General features: G+C 41.8%; 1 protein-coding gene across 1 annotated transcript in view; it reads right to left on the bottom strand.

The window, feature by feature from the left end:
* The window catches only part of SPATS1 (spermatogenesis associated serine rich 1), a 28,807-nt gene extending 15,180 nt beyond the window's left edge, over positions 1–13,627 (bottom strand). Inside the window, exons 1-2 of the mRNA XM_023512823.1 lie at positions 13,516–13,627; positions 4,997–5,153 (exon numbers count right to left, since the gene is read on the bottom strand). Of these exons, the coding sequence (XP_023368591.1) occupies positions 4,997–5,153; positions 13,516–13,627 (269 nt within the window). The remainder of the gene's footprint in view (positions 1–4,996; positions 5,154–13,515) is intronic.
* Between the last annotated feature and the right edge of the window lie 1,881 nt (positions 13,628–15,508).

Genomic DNA, 15,508 nt, shown 5'->3' with positions numbered 1-15,508 from the left:
GCCTCCCAAGTAGCTGGGACTACAGGCGCCCGCCACAACGCCTGGCCATTATTTTTTGGTTGCAGCCATCATTGTTGTTTTGGCGGGCCCGGGCTGGGGATTTGAACCCGCCACCTTAGGTGTACGTGGCTGGCGCCTTAGCCGCTTGAGCCACAGGCGCCGAGCCTAGGCACAGAATTTCTGATCAGAGGACAAAATGTTCTGAAAATAGATAGTGATGACAGTTGCACAATATTATGAGTGTAATTAATGCAATAACTTGACTTTCTATGACAAAACATACTTATAAAGGGTCTGGCCTGGATCTATGGCCCAGATCTCCTAACTCTATGGACTATGTGGCCTGAAAATTAATATACTTAAAATGGATAAAATGACAAATATTATGTTACATATTTTAATACAATTTTTAAAAAGGAATGATATACTGATACATGTTACAACATGGATCAACCTTGAAAGCATTATGCTGGGCAAAAGAAGCCAGGCATCAAAGGCTGCACACTGATAATTCCATATATACGAAATGTCCATAACACGCAAATCTATAGAGACAAAAATTATATTAACTGTTGTCTCAAACTAAGGAAATAAGGGAGATGGGAGTAATTGCTAAAGGGTATGAATTTCTTCTTGTGGTGATGAAAATGTTCTAAAAATTGGTCATGGTGATTATAGCACAACTCTGTGAATATTCTAAAAATTGTCAAGTTGTATACTTTAAATAGGTTAACTGTATTATATGTGAATTATGTTTCAATAAGTCTATTGCCAGAAAAGATGCATGTTCAATAAAACTATTAAATGCAAATAAAAAGTCAGTAAATATATAGAGAAGATAAAGAAATAATTTAAAACAAACCTAGACAGAAATGCTTATAATGATGGAGAATTATGTTTAAATTACCGAAAACTACTGAATTTCCTAATAGTTAAAAGGCCTCCTACAACAAACTGCTGTGGGTGTTAGCTGAAAAAAGTGATCATTTCTGGTTTAAATGAATTTGCATTTGCTAGATGGCCTTGGATAACATTTTCAGATACAGTTATCTGTTATCAAGTCATAGGATCTTTTTTTCATACTGTTGCTTCACTCTTATATTTGAATAATTTCAAAGCAATTTCATTTTGCTTGTCTTGACTGTTCCCTAGTAACAATCCTGTTATGTAGGTAGGGCTGATATCATCATTTCTATTTGAAAAGGAAACGGGCTCTCAGAGAAGTTGACTTTCTATGATAAAACATATCTACACAGGGTCAGGGCTGGATCTATAGCTTATAATGTCAGAGCACTATGAGAGTGAGATCTCCTGACTCTATAGACTATGTGACCTGAAAATAAAAAAAGAAACCTAGCTCAGTAACTCAGCACCCACCTTTTCAAAATATATAATCATTTCAGCATTGGAATAAAATATTACTCCCCTAAATATGAGAGAATAAAGGCTTTGCTGAACAAACCGTATAGGAAAGATTGCAAGGATAAAGGAAATTTTCTAAAAGAACTTTAGTATTATCCACCCATTTTGTTTACTCAACAAACATTTACCTAAGTATATTTTGTGGCAGGCACTGTTCTAGACATTGAGGACCCAAAGATGATTCAACACAGTTCCTGCCCTCAAGGATCTAGGGGAGAAGGCTCTGAATCTACAGAGAGAAAAGGATCTAAGGGAGAGAAGGATCTAGGGAGAGAGAAGGATCTAGGAGTAGAGGAGATGGAAATATACACAGATAGTTGTGGAAAAGTGGGTAAATATAGTGATAGAAAACCTTACAAGAAAGTAAGGGAACTCAGCACCCGTAGCACAGTGGTTACGGAGCCAGCCACGGACACCAAGGCTGACAGGTTCAAACCTGGCCCAGGCCAGCTAAACAATGACAACTGCAACAAAAAATAGCCAGGCAGTGTGACAGGCGCCTGTAGTCCCAGCTACTTGGCAGGCTGAAGGAAGAGAATCGCTTAAGACCAAGAGTTTGAGGTTGCTGTGAACTGTGACACCAAGACACTATACTGAGGGCGACATAATAAGACTCTGTCAAAAAAGAAAAAAAAAAAGAAAGAAAGAAAGAAAGAAAAGAAAAGAAAAGAAAAGAAATTAAGGGAGTACCCAGAAGGAACACTAAATTTAATTAGGCTTGAGGAGGTATATCTAAAAAGAGTGTAGGGAGGAGGCTTGCCTGAGCGGAGTCTCAAGAATGGATATAAATTCGCCACAGGTATTAATCAAGGTGGAAGTGACAGAAGTCTACCTAAACTCATGTTTAAACAATAATAGGGATGTATGGGTTCCCATGACCAGGGTATAGTAGGGGACAATTGGAATCATAGCTCAACATCTCCAGAACTGTCAGTCCCTGCCTGTCTTGACATCGTAGCTTCACTTTTACCAATTACAGATGAGCTTCTTCAAGAGCAACAAGGCCCATTCTCGTGATCTTCCAACCAATATTAACTCCCATCTCTACTGTGAAAAATCACAGAGAAGGCTGTGGATCAGGCTTGGTTCAGCTTGGATCATGTGCCCTCCCTTAAATAAATCGCACTCAAGAAGTGGAGTCATGTAAGATGATGACAGCTCCCATTCACAACACTCATTAACACTAGGTAAGGAAGAACAGAGAAACTTTCCCCCAGAAAAGGGGGCAATAGCTAAGACAAGCCACTAGGGGAGTCAGTGGGAGCTGAGCAGCTCTAACATGTGAACACAAGCAAAGGCATTGGGGGAAGCCACTTCAGGCAAAGGAGACAGCTTCAGTGTCCTTCCATAGAAGCAAGAAACAGCAGGGGAGTAAAGAAATTTGATGTGATTATAGCAGGAGTAGTGCCACAAAAGCTGGAGAAGATGTGGAAGACAGATCTGGAGAACTTATAGTTCGTGTGATGGGACTTGGACTCTATATTACACTTTAATGAGGTAGCATTAAATAATGGTAGGCAAGAACATGACTTGGTCGTATATGCTCCAATTTTTTTTTGCAGTTTTTTTGGCCGGGGCTGGGTTTGAACCCGCCACCTCCAGCATATGGGACTGGCGCCCTACCCTTTTGAGCCACAGGTACCGCCCATATGCTCCAATTTCTGTTTTAGTAAATTCTAGAAGCTGTGTGAAGGATGGACTTTTAAGAATGTAAGATGTGGCTCGGGGCCTATAGCTCAACCGGCTAAGGCGCCAGCCACGTACACCTAAGGTGGCGGGTTCGAATCCCCAGCGGGCCGCCAAATAACAATGACAGCTGCAACCAAAAAATAGCCGGGCGTTGTGGCGGGCGCCTGTGGTCCCAGCTACTTGGGAGGCAGAGGCAGGAGACTCGCTTGAGCCCAGGAGTTGGAGGTTGCTGTGAGCTGTAATGCCACGGCACGCTACCCAGGGGGACAGCTTGAGGCTCTGTCTCAAAAAAAAAAAAAAAGAATGTAAGATGTAATCTTGTTGGCAGCATGTATTCAAAAGATAAATAATAATTTTTTTAGTTTTGTTTTTCTTTAATTTGAGACAGAGTATCACTATGTCGCCCTTGGTAGAGTGCTATAGCGTCACAGCTCACAGCAACCTCAAACTCTTGGGCTTAAGTGATTCTCTTGCCTCAGCCTCCCAAGTAGCTGGGACTACAGGCACCAGCCACAACACCCGGCTATTTTTTGGTTGTAGTTGTCATTGTTCTTTGGCAGGCCCGGGCTGGATTCAAACCTGCCAGCTCCAGTGTATGTAGCTGGCACCCTAGCCACTAAGCCATAGGCACCGAGCCAAAAGTTTTTTTTAAAGAATATAAGACTTAAGTCAAGGAGCCCAATTAGGAGAGTGTTGCAGACAGCCTCTGACACGGCCGGTGATAATCCCTACCTCTTGGTATTTATTCCCTTCTGCAGTCTCCTCCTGGTGAGTATGGGCTGAACTTACTGACTCACTTCTAACAAAGGGAATAAGTAAAAGTGATGGGATGTCAAGATTAGGTTGCAAAGAGATTATGGCTTAATCTTGTCTGTGCTCTTCCTTGCTTGCTGAGCACAACCAGCTGCCATGTTTTGAGATGCCCTACATAGAAGCAAGGAACTGAAGGAGGCCTCTGAGCAACATCCGGTATGGAACTTATCTGTCAGCACCACTAGCCTGTGAAGAACTGATTGAACCCTACCAACAACTGTGTGAGTGAGCTTGGAAGTGAAGTAGATCCTCCTCTCAGCAGAGCCTTCAGATGAGCCCACAGCCCTGGCCAACACCACAATCTAAAGAGAGACTTTGAGACATAAGAACCCATCTAAGTCACACCCAGATTCCTGACCCCTGGAAAACATCAGGTAATAAATATTTGTTGTTTTAAGCCACTAATTTTTTTCTTTTTTTGCAGTTTTTGGCCAGGGCTGGGTTTGAACCCTTCACCTCTGGCATATGGGGCTGGTGCCCTACTCCTTTGAGCCATAGGCACTGCCCTAAGCCACTAAGTTTTGGGGGATTTGTTATGCAGCATAGAATGGGACTGTGGCAATACAGGTAGAGTAGAAGAGATGGACTTCTAAGATATTTTAGAACTTGATCCCCAACTGGATAATGGAGATGAGTATGACCTGGGGGTATATATCTTTGGGACTACATGAATACTGAGACTATCAACTGAGACAAAGGATACAGGAGGATCTAGTTTGTAGGGAGACATCAAGACATGTTGAGTCTGAGGGGCCCATGGGACATCCAGATGGAGATATCTAGAATATATCAATCTGAAGCTTGGGGCTATGTTTAGGCTGGAGTTTTATATTCAGGTATATGATAAGTACATGAAGAACTATCACCATTTTATAGATAAGAACGCCATGGCCCAGGGAGGGGAAGTAATTTTCTCAGGTTCACAGAGATATTAGTAGCAGAGCTAGGGTTTGAACCAGACAGTCTAGTCCAGAATTGATGCTTTTGCCATGTCATGCTACCTCTCAGACTGTTGGCATCTTGTTTATAATTTACCCCAATAGTGACAGCTCTTCACCAGATGCTTACTTACTCTAGGTGAGCAGACAGTCTGGGGAGGCTTGAAGGCTCACTGACACTTGGACCTTTTTGAGCAGAAGATGAGAAACTGTCCCATCTGCTAGGGGATGTTGTATTGGCAATGTATCCATTAGATTCCAATCTATCCATTTGATTCCTGTGTTTAGCACCTGAAACACATGGATATGACCATTTAATTAAAAATACTGAAAATACCTTTTACTCTATCTTGTTTCTTAGATTATAAACATGCTTTCTAAAAAGAGCTAACATTTGTTGACCATTTACTGTATACTTGGGATTATGTTAACACTTCACACCCATTATCTCATTTGAACTCTATGACAACCCACAGACATGGATCCTACTTACCCATCCCCACTTTACAGATGATGAAACTGTAGCTCAGAAGGTTAGAAACTTGCCTATGATTACATAGAAAATACACATGTAGGCCCATATTTGATCATAATTCTTGTGACACCAAAGCCTGAAATTCTAACCACTACACTAGACTGCTTACCCATTCACACAGTTCACATACTCTGAACTAAGTAAAAGAAATAAGGTTTGAATGGAGCTATAGATCACTGTACATTGTACTGAGCATCTCAATACAATTTTCTAGAGGATTTGTTCTTAGAAAGACTGATGAATATAGCTAGTGGTCACAAAGAACTGCCTTTAGAAACTCCCATGGTATCCCCTCACATGTCTTACTCATCTTAGTAGCATTTAGAACAGTGATTGGCACAAAGTAGGTGCTCAATTAATGTTTGAATAAATGAAAAAGAATTATAACTCCCAACCACCCACACTTATAAGTAAGGGAGTCCTGAAAGCCAGTGATTGTCAGATATAGAAGTATATTGATTTTCTTCACCCTGCTATACAATTAATACTTTGCAAAAGTCAGTCTGTTCTCTTATTATTTTGTAGCCTTGTCCAGCCACAAAGAAAGCCACATCAGTTGAATAGATATTGCATTTCTTTATGCATAACTTCATAGAGCACAGACGTTCAATAGATACAATGTAACCTCTGATTATAAGAAAATTAGAAGAAATAAAACTCAGATTTCTATGACCCATTTTTAGACTGGATATTATTCCACCTACATAGTATCTTGCCTTACAGTTGCCCCTCGGTATTTACAGGAGATTGACTCCAAGACTCCCTAAATACCCAAATCTGCAGATGCTCAAGTCCTTTAAATAAAACAGTAGTATTTACATACACAGTCTCCTGTGTACTGTACTTTAAATTATCTCTAGAGGTACCTATACTATAATTCTAGATACAATGTAAATAATATAGTTATTATACTGAATTGTTTTTGTGTTCTATTGTTGCATTGTTAACTTTTAGTGTTGTTTTCTTTTCAAATGTCTTCAATCCACACCTGGTTGAATCTGTAGATGCAGAACTGATGGAGATGACTGAATAGTGTAAACCATGTGCCTTCTGCAAATTCCCATCATCTATCAGCAGAACTGCTAATTAGACAATTTTGTATTTGTTTCCTCTCAAATTTATATGGCAAATGAGTCATATTTTTCCACTCTTGTCAAGTCCCAACCTAATTACCAAATTCAACTCTGTTCTTTTTTTTAGAGAGGGGGGTCTCACTCTGTCACCCAGACAAGAGTGCAGTAGTGCAGTCCTATCTCACTGCAGCCTAAAACTCCTGGGCGCAAGCATTTCTCCTGCCTCAGCTGAGATTACAGTCACATACTACCCCAGTAGCTGAGATTACAGGCATCTACTACCACCATACCTGAGATTACAGGCTCATACTACCAGTAGCTGAGATTACAGGCACATATTACCATACCTGGCTAATTTTTATATGTTTTTTTATAAAGACAGGGTCTTGCTATGTTGCCCAGGCTGGTCTCAAATACCTGACCTCAAGCGATCCTCCCACCTCAGCCTCCCAAAGTGCTGGGATTACAGAAATGAGCCACGACTCCTGGCCCAAACTCTTCAGTCTTAAAAGGACTTTGCCTATGACTCTAAAAAGCCTACAGGCCAGCTGAGCTACTTGCTCCCTTCAAACTCCTCCCTTTCTGTGGTTTATCAGGGCATGGCACAAGGACAGTCTGCATCAGAATTACCTGAGAGGGCTGTTTAAAATACAGATTCTCAAATTCCATGGCAGACTTATTGAATTAGAATCTCTCAAGTGAGGCTGGGGAACCTGCATTTTTAATAAATCTCCCCTCCCTCACTAGCACATTTGGCACTGATCTTCTTCACGTCTAGTCCCATCACTGCACTGCCTGTTACCCCATTCTACTTTGGATTCCCAAGTGCATAGAATTTCCTGAATTTGTCCAGTCATGAGAATCCCCTTGGAGTACTTGTTCACCGTGAAGATTACAGGATTCTGACCCAGACCTACAGGCTGGGAACCAATATGTTTAAAAAGCACTTTAAAAAAAAAAAAAGAAAAGAAATTTAAAAAGCACTTCAAGTGATTCTTAGGATCAGCCAGTTGTGGGAAATGCTGTTTGAGGTTATGCCCCAAAGCCTAGTACAGTAACTGGCTGCTTGAGATGTGAGCTGCTGGGATGGAGTCCAGCCCTGCAAACCTGTAAGGAGCAGAGGACAGGTCCCCAGCAGCCAAAGGAGGAACCACCCCTATATTAAGCCATAAAAGAAGTATCAACAAGTGTAACACAGACCACACTCTCTGACCGCAATGCAATACAATTAGAAATCAATAATAAAAAGACAGCCAAAAAATACCCATAAGCTTGGAAACTCAAGCCATACTTCTAAATAATTCATATAAAAGAAGAAATGATAATGGAAGTCATGAAGTACACAATGATCAATGAACACAAGTACTATATATCAAAACTTGTGGGGTTCAACTAAAGCAGTAATTGGAAACATGGAGCCTTAAATGCAGGTATTGGATTTCATGAAATATGACACCATCAATTATAATAACATTATTATTTTATGTACCACAAAGAACGAAGGCTGCCAATTAAACTCTGACACAATGCTTTGTCACTTAAAATTTTAAGTTTAGGCTCGGCGCCTATAGCTCAACCGGCTAAGGCGCCAGCCACGTACACCTAAGGTGGCAGGTTCGAATCCCCAGCCCGGACCCGCCAAACAACAATGACGGCTGCAACCAAAAAATAGCCGGGTGTTGTGGCGGGCGCCTGTGGTCCCAGCTACTTGGGAGGCGGAGGCAAGAGACTCGCTTGAGCCCAGGAGTTGGAGGTTGCTGTGAGCTGTAATGCCACGGCACTCTACCCAGGGGGACAGCTTGAGGCTCTGTCTCAAAAAAAAAAAAAAAATTTTAAGTTTAGACTTATTAAAGCATTCTTTGAGACTTCAATATAGATTTTAATCACATATAACTCATATGTATATATAATGAAGGAAAATAAAAACAAAATAAATTGGTTATGATATTCTTAAACCTTATTCACATTCAAAACTCTGACTACTAAATTGCTTTTCAACTCAATCACTGATGTCCATATTTTCCTCCTAATGTTGACATCAAAGCAGCAAGAACATAAGTGATTCAGCATTTCTTAAGTGAGTGCTTCTCTCTGGCCTCTAGAATTTTCTTCTATGCTATGCACATGCATTCTGCATGTTTCAGTGCTCATGCAGCAAAGATTATGACAACTACTTCACACCTGCTACAGGGCCTAGCAATGATAAGACCCAATCCCAACTTCAAAAATGCATACTGGAAAAAGTGTCCAGCTCAGAATTGATGGGTTAAAGTGTTCAAAACAAAGATTCAAAACGCATGAGCTAAGCTTTCAATTTAAGAAATAAGGAGGCCATGCATGGTGGTTTATGCCTGTAATCCCTGCAGTTTGGGGGACTGAAACAGAGTGACTGCTTGAGGCCAACTGTTTGAGACCAGTCTGGGCAACACAGCAAGACCTTGTCTCTACAAAAAATAAAAACAGGCAAACATCTGTAGTCCTAGCTACTCAGGTGGCTGAGGTGGGAGGATCCTCTGAGTTTGGGAGTTAGAAGCTGCAGTGAGCCATGATCACACCACTGCACTTCAGCCTGGGTGACAAAATGAAATCCTGTATCAAAAAAAAAGAAAGACGGAAAGGAGGCCATAATTACAAATAAAATAGAAATAGCTTTACAGATAAGAAAATTGAGTCCTAGAAATGTCATAATTTATGACATAATTTATGAAGTATCATTTATGAAATATAGTCTAATATCCCAATAATCAAGATGATACTCACGCAAACTCTAATAGATATATAGTAGAACAAAATAGCAGGGCACAATGGCTCATGCCTATAATCCCAGCTATTCAGGAGGATTGCTTGAGAACAAGAGTTTGAGACCAGCCTGAACAACATAGCAAGACCTCATCTCTAAAATAATAATAACACTTTTAAAATATAGAACAAAATTAAAAAATGTACATGGAATAAACTATTACTTGATAATAGTGGCATTTTATCTCAGTGAAGAAAAAATGAATTACTAAAAAAAATTACTGAAACAAGTAATTAACCATTTGGCATAAAAATAAAATCTCTTATCCCAAATGGAATAATCAAGATGAATTACAGGTATAAACATAAAAATTAAAGTAAAGTGAAAAAATAAGTGAAAGTTTACATAATTTTAGAGTTGAGAAATTATTGTGAAAAAAGGTATCAAATACAGGCTAAATAAAGGAAAAGAGGCATAAATTTGAACATATACATATAAACATTTAAAACTTCCATAGCAAATTACAAACCAGTGGAGAATTTGTGACTTACATGTTAGAAAAAAGAGTTGTATTCATGACAAATGATTAGATTTTAAAAGTTTATAACCTGAAACTAAATGCCCAAAGATGAAAAACAATGGGCAAAAGGCATGATCAGGTAACTCAACAACAACAATGGATCACATACTAACAGGCAATTTGGGGAAAAAGTTCATCTGTCCAAATAATTAAAGAGCTGAATTTAAAATAACATATCGGTATGCAAATGTCCAGGTTTGGCAGAGCTTGGAGGAATGACATTCCCGTCCATTGCTGGTGGAAATGTCCCCATCTTACTGAAAAGCACTTTGGCCATAAGTGTCCTCTGAACCCTATGAGACGTGCATACCATTTGACCAATGGTACCTCTTCTAGAAAAGTATCTATAAAAAAGGTATGAAATGTGTGTACAAGGATGTGAAGACAAAGGGAAAGCAGGGCCAGAGATGTCTTCTAAGTTGATACTTGCATACAGAGTTCTGAAGTATTAATTATATCATTTATTTACGATAATTTTTGCCCATTGGTCTTAACACTGGCTGCCTTTGCATAGCAGATAAACATGTTAATTGTATATTTGCCATTACAAGAATTAACAGTTGGCTCCGGCGCCTGTGGCTCAGGTGGCTAAGGCACCAGCTACATACACCTAAGGTGACAGGTTTGAATCTAGCCCGGGCCCACCAAAACAACAATGACGGCTGCAACCAAAAAAATAGCCAGGCATTGTGGCAGGTGCCTGTGGTCCCAGCTACTTGGGAGGCTGAGGCAGAAGACTCACTTGAGCCCAGGAGTTGTAGGTGGCTGTGAGCTGTGATGCCACGGCACTCCACCCAGGGGGATAGCTTGAGGCTCTGTCTCAAAAAAAAAAAAAACCCCAAGACTTAAGAGTTCACCAAAGCAAGAACTGGTTGGCTCTATAGATATCAGAAAGGGACTCCTCACAGGTTTTTTTGTTTGTTTATTGTTATTGTTTTTTCTAGGAGCAAAATTTGAACGTATTGCATGAACCTGAGCAGCAAGCAGTGAAGTGACACCAAAATTCTGGTGTATTTCCCTGCTTGCTGAGTAAGTTTTATGGTGGCAACACTCTAGAAAGGGGCCTGTGGCTACTGTAATGGAGAAGACTTGTCTTATCGGCAGGGATGGAAGAACACTCTCTTTGCTAAACTGGCAACAGCACATTCTCCAGATCAAGCTGACCACAGGATCTTTCTAGAAGTGACTCAGTTTCAAACATGAGGTGAAGACACTTAAATGTGGCCTCAAAATGCCTCCCTGCTCTTCCCCAGGTAAGAGAAGAGTGCAGGAACTACAAGTCCAAATCCTTCTGTTCTGAGACTAAAGCTGCCATTGCATAGAGTACCATCCTCTTACTATCCTATAAATTACCTCTCCACACCCAGCTCCCAAGGCCTGCCCCTCTCCCTCCTCTGGGAGGAACAAACACACTGAGGAGGTATATCCTTCTTGAAAGGTTCATCATTTATCATGAGAATTATTATTCAAATGAAATAAATGTCAAGTAAGCCATAAGCCAGGAAATTCTAGTAAGTCTCTAAAACATAAAGACATAAGAAAAGATGATGCAATCCAAAAGACCTACAGAAGGTTCTGGTGACCAGAAAGGAATGCAGGAGGAAAAGGAGAGTTTGGAAGAAAAGTCTGTTTCTTTGATGCCATCTGTGGAATTCAGGATAATTATTTCCATTGCTTTAGGCAGGAATAACACCTTACATAACCATAGCACTTGTCATCTCAACTGATTTTCACAATAGCTCTGTCTGGGCAGACAAAAATAATACATCACGCCATATTAATTTTATGTGGATACCCTTTTATCCAAACTTTCAGCTTCCCACCCCTTCTAATCTGCTCAACAAGCAGCCTAAGACTCTTTTTGGATGATACTCCCCTCTGCCATGAGAAATAACAATAGCAATGGGTCCTCTCTGCTGGAAAAATGCATGCGCACACACATACATGTATCTTCAACTGGCTTGTGGAACCCCTTTCTTCTCGAAACTCATGGTCTCGGTGTTATACTGAACCCAGATGTAGTCTCCTGAATGGGCACACCTACCAAGCAGGAAAGGGAGCCACAGCTCTTTGGTTAATGTGGTCTGGTGATCCCAGGGCCTCCTGCCCTTCTGGTACCCCTAACTCAGAAACGTGGAGCATCCTAACACACCTTAAAATAGTAGCTTCCTCCTTTACCCCAAGCCAAATTGGAAACTACATGAAATAGGGCTTAAAGTTCGAATCCCAGAGCCCTTTTGTCCATGCTGTTCCAGACACATTGGATAATCAGTATTTCTACCTCCTATTCCCCTCCTCTATAGTCCCAGCCTATCTGTGTAATAGCTGGGTGGGGTGAGTTGTACCTCCCTCTTCTCTCCTTCCTATGAAGGAGCGTGAGCAGGTCAAAGACCAGGGACCAAGCTAAGATCTGATGGGACAAAGACAGAACATTCTACAACTCCCTCTTTACAGCACTGTGGTCCACTTATCTGTAACAGGTAAATTACAACGTCAGTGGGTACTCACTCCTGTAGGAGACACCTGAAAAAAAGCACCTTGGTGATAAGGGAATGGGGAAGGGATTGGTCTCTTGTTAAAAAGCAGGAGAACACATACATCATTGCTTGGTAGTCTCCACACCTGTGGTATAAATAGCAATGGGATCACTTCTATAAATAGCCACGAAGTTAGTAGGGCTCCTCCCAAGACTGACTGCTGCACTTTTGAGACAACTGGCTCCTCCTGATGGGGAGCCTTATCTGACTGAGACAACGGGCTCCCTGGCACTTATGGGAGCCATACCTGGAGCGAGCTTGTACAGTGGTCTGCGTCCTGGCAGTTTCATGGGCCAGGACAGGCAACCTAGCATCCCGGCTCCGACACACTCCAAGATGTTCTAGGACACTGGGGATGTCCTGCTCCATGACAGTTTCCTAAAGGCAAATGTGCCCTCAAACATCCTCCTTGGGCTTGGTGCCCATAGCTCAGTAGTTAGGGCACAGGCCACATACACCAAGGTGGGTTCAAACACAGCTCGGGCCTGCTAAACAACAATGACAATTACAGTAAAAAAAAAAAAAAAAAAAAAAAATAGCTGGGCTTGTGGCAGGCACCTGTAGTCCCAGCTACTCGAGAGGCTAAGGCAAGAGAATAGCTTAAGCCCAAGAGTTTGAGGTTGCTGTGAGCTGTGATGCCACAGTACTCTACCGAGGGTGACATAGTGAAACTCCATCTCAAAAAAAAAAGAAAGAAAATCCTTCTCAGCCTTAAGCAATTATTAACTACCAGCCATTATTTAACTTAAACCTTTCCTTACACTGTTCATAATTTCTACCGGAAGTGTCCCATCCAATAAACAGTATTGCAGATCTACTTATATCCAAGCAAAGGAAAAAAGGATAGGTTACAGACTCAGAAGACCAGCAGACTCATGTCAAATCCCAAGGTCACCATTTATTAATCAAAGCACTGGGCAGGTCAAATTTCTGGCTCTCTTTAGTCATTTGTAGCACACTCCTTGAACTGTTATGGGACGCAGTGAGGTAATTTTTGAGAATCTCTGCTTTGCTGATGCTGTCTGCCTAATCTAGACCAAGAGTTAACACATGTACAGATATGAGCAATTCTTTCTACATGCCCCCAAACCAGCCTCCTTCTAAATCTCAAGTGGTGTCGCCCCCCCACCCCCAGCAGATATGGCAACCAAACCCACACCCAGCCACCCAGATTTCTTAGAACACAACTGTATCTGCTCTCCTCGTTGGTCATACCAGTGTCTCCTTTCCCTGGAACCTTCTTCAGCTCCCTGTCGCAGGTCACGCTTGCAATGGGGGGAAGGCGGTTTGCTGTGCACATGGGTTTATCTATGCACGTGCTGATTTTAAATAGTAAAAGCAACCTGGAGATGAAGAGAAGACCCTTGTAAGAACGGCATCAGTCAAAACAAACTTCGCAAGCCATTGGAAGTCATGCGTCTCTGGCCTAGAAATCCGGGCCTCCTTCTCACTACCTGGGCTGATTTGGATGTCCCCAGCCCAAGCCGGGCTCGCTGTCTCCCCACCCTCCCCCGTTCCCGGGACCTCAATCCTTCTTTTCCACTTCTGGGTCCTTCTAACCCCTTCCCCAAGGGAGTCCGGGGTCTACGCTCCGAGGCCTCCGTGGAGCATGCGGCCGAGATCCACGCACCAACTGGCAACGTAATTGCCGAGCTGCAGAACGTGAGGAACCGACAGCCAAGGAGGGGAGGGACGCGGCCGCCTGCGGCTACAGCGGAGGTGCGTTCCGGGGTTGCCTGGACACCGGCCCCAGCGGCGGGCGGCCGCGCAGCTTCCTGCCTGGCCGGGCTTCCAGATCCCGCTCTCGCTGCATCCCCGGGCCCTCAGGCCATCAGTATGGGATCCGGGTCTCCAGAGACCGGCAAAACTAGCGGTTCCAGTCCTGGCCTGGAGGTCATAGGCAAGGACCGTTGGAAAGGCCATTTAGTGGCTTTGGGGCTTGTGGGGGTTGTTGTTGTTATTGTTATTATTATTATTATTATTATTATTTTAAAGCGTTAATAGTTCTTTCCAGGCAGTTTTCATTATTAGAACTGTGGCTTCTGGTGGCAATCAAGGATACGCCCTCCATAAAGCTTGCAGAGCTGCCGGTTATAACTGGCATTAATTAGACAGCATCCACCTACCACTTACAGTGCCTTTTCTGGACCAGGCGCCCTGGTGGATGTTATCTTCCTCAAGCAGCCAGCTGCATTTTTCAAAATAGAAAACTGAATTTGAGCAAGGGCTTGCTCAAGGTCACTCAGAAAACTGAGATTCATTTCCAAGTTTCCTCATTCCAAATCCACCACTCTTACCATCATACCAGTTTAAATTTATCCTCCTAACCCTTCCCAATATCTAATAAATCTTGCATAGAAAGCTTTTCTCCAAGTCTACTACATAGTTTAAATCTCTAAATTCGGTGTGCCCTTGGTAAAGTGAAAAAATATTAGATCATGTTGCTATTTCTAATGAATGTTTTACTAATTATAAAAGAAATAATCATTATAGAAATATTGGAAAAATATGGGAAAGTATTATTAATCCCCATCATCCTACATTAAATTTTTTTTCTGGATATCTGTTGCTGCATAACAAATCACCCCCAAATTCTGATGCTTTAAAAGGTGGTCATTATTATCTTCTGATTCTGGGGGTTGCCTAAGTTAAGCTAGGCTGTTCATGCTTGGGGGTCTCTCATACAGTTGCAGTCAGAGGTGGCTGGAGCTTCTTCACTCATACGTCTGGTGACTGATACTGGCTGTCAGTTGAGGCCTCAGCTGAGGCTTTTGCCAACTCACCTCTGTGTGGTGTTTACATGTGCCTTCTTACAGAATATCAACATCCCAAGAGGACTAGGCAGACACACAAATTCATAGAGAGGAAACTTAGACCCCACCTCCCAATGGGAGGATCAAGGTCACCTTATAGGAAAAGCATAGGGTATAGGGGACCTTCTTATGAAAATCTGAGAAAATATAATCTACCCTACTAATATTTAGGGCTATTTCCTCTCTGTCCCTTTTTTTGTGCACATGTACATTAAAATAATTGGAATCATGTTACATGTATAAACAATTTTGTATCAGCCTTCTTAAAAGTACAGTACAATCAGTCCTTCCTATCTGTGGGTTCTGGATCCACAGATTTGACCAACATAGATTGAAAATATTCAAAATACACACATACATAAATATGT

Source organism: Otolemur garnettii, unplaced genomic scaffold (genome assembly GCF_000181295.1).
Source record: "Otolemur garnettii isolate 467f Iridium unplaced genomic scaffold, OtoGar3 scaffold00031, whole genome shotgun sequence".
NCBI classification, from domain to species: domain Eukaryota; kingdom Metazoa; phylum Chordata; class Mammalia; order Primates; family Galagidae; genus Otolemur; species Otolemur garnettii.
The sequence above is the reverse complement of the archived record's forward strand: the minus strand, read 5'-3'. Positions and strand labels throughout refer to the sequence as shown.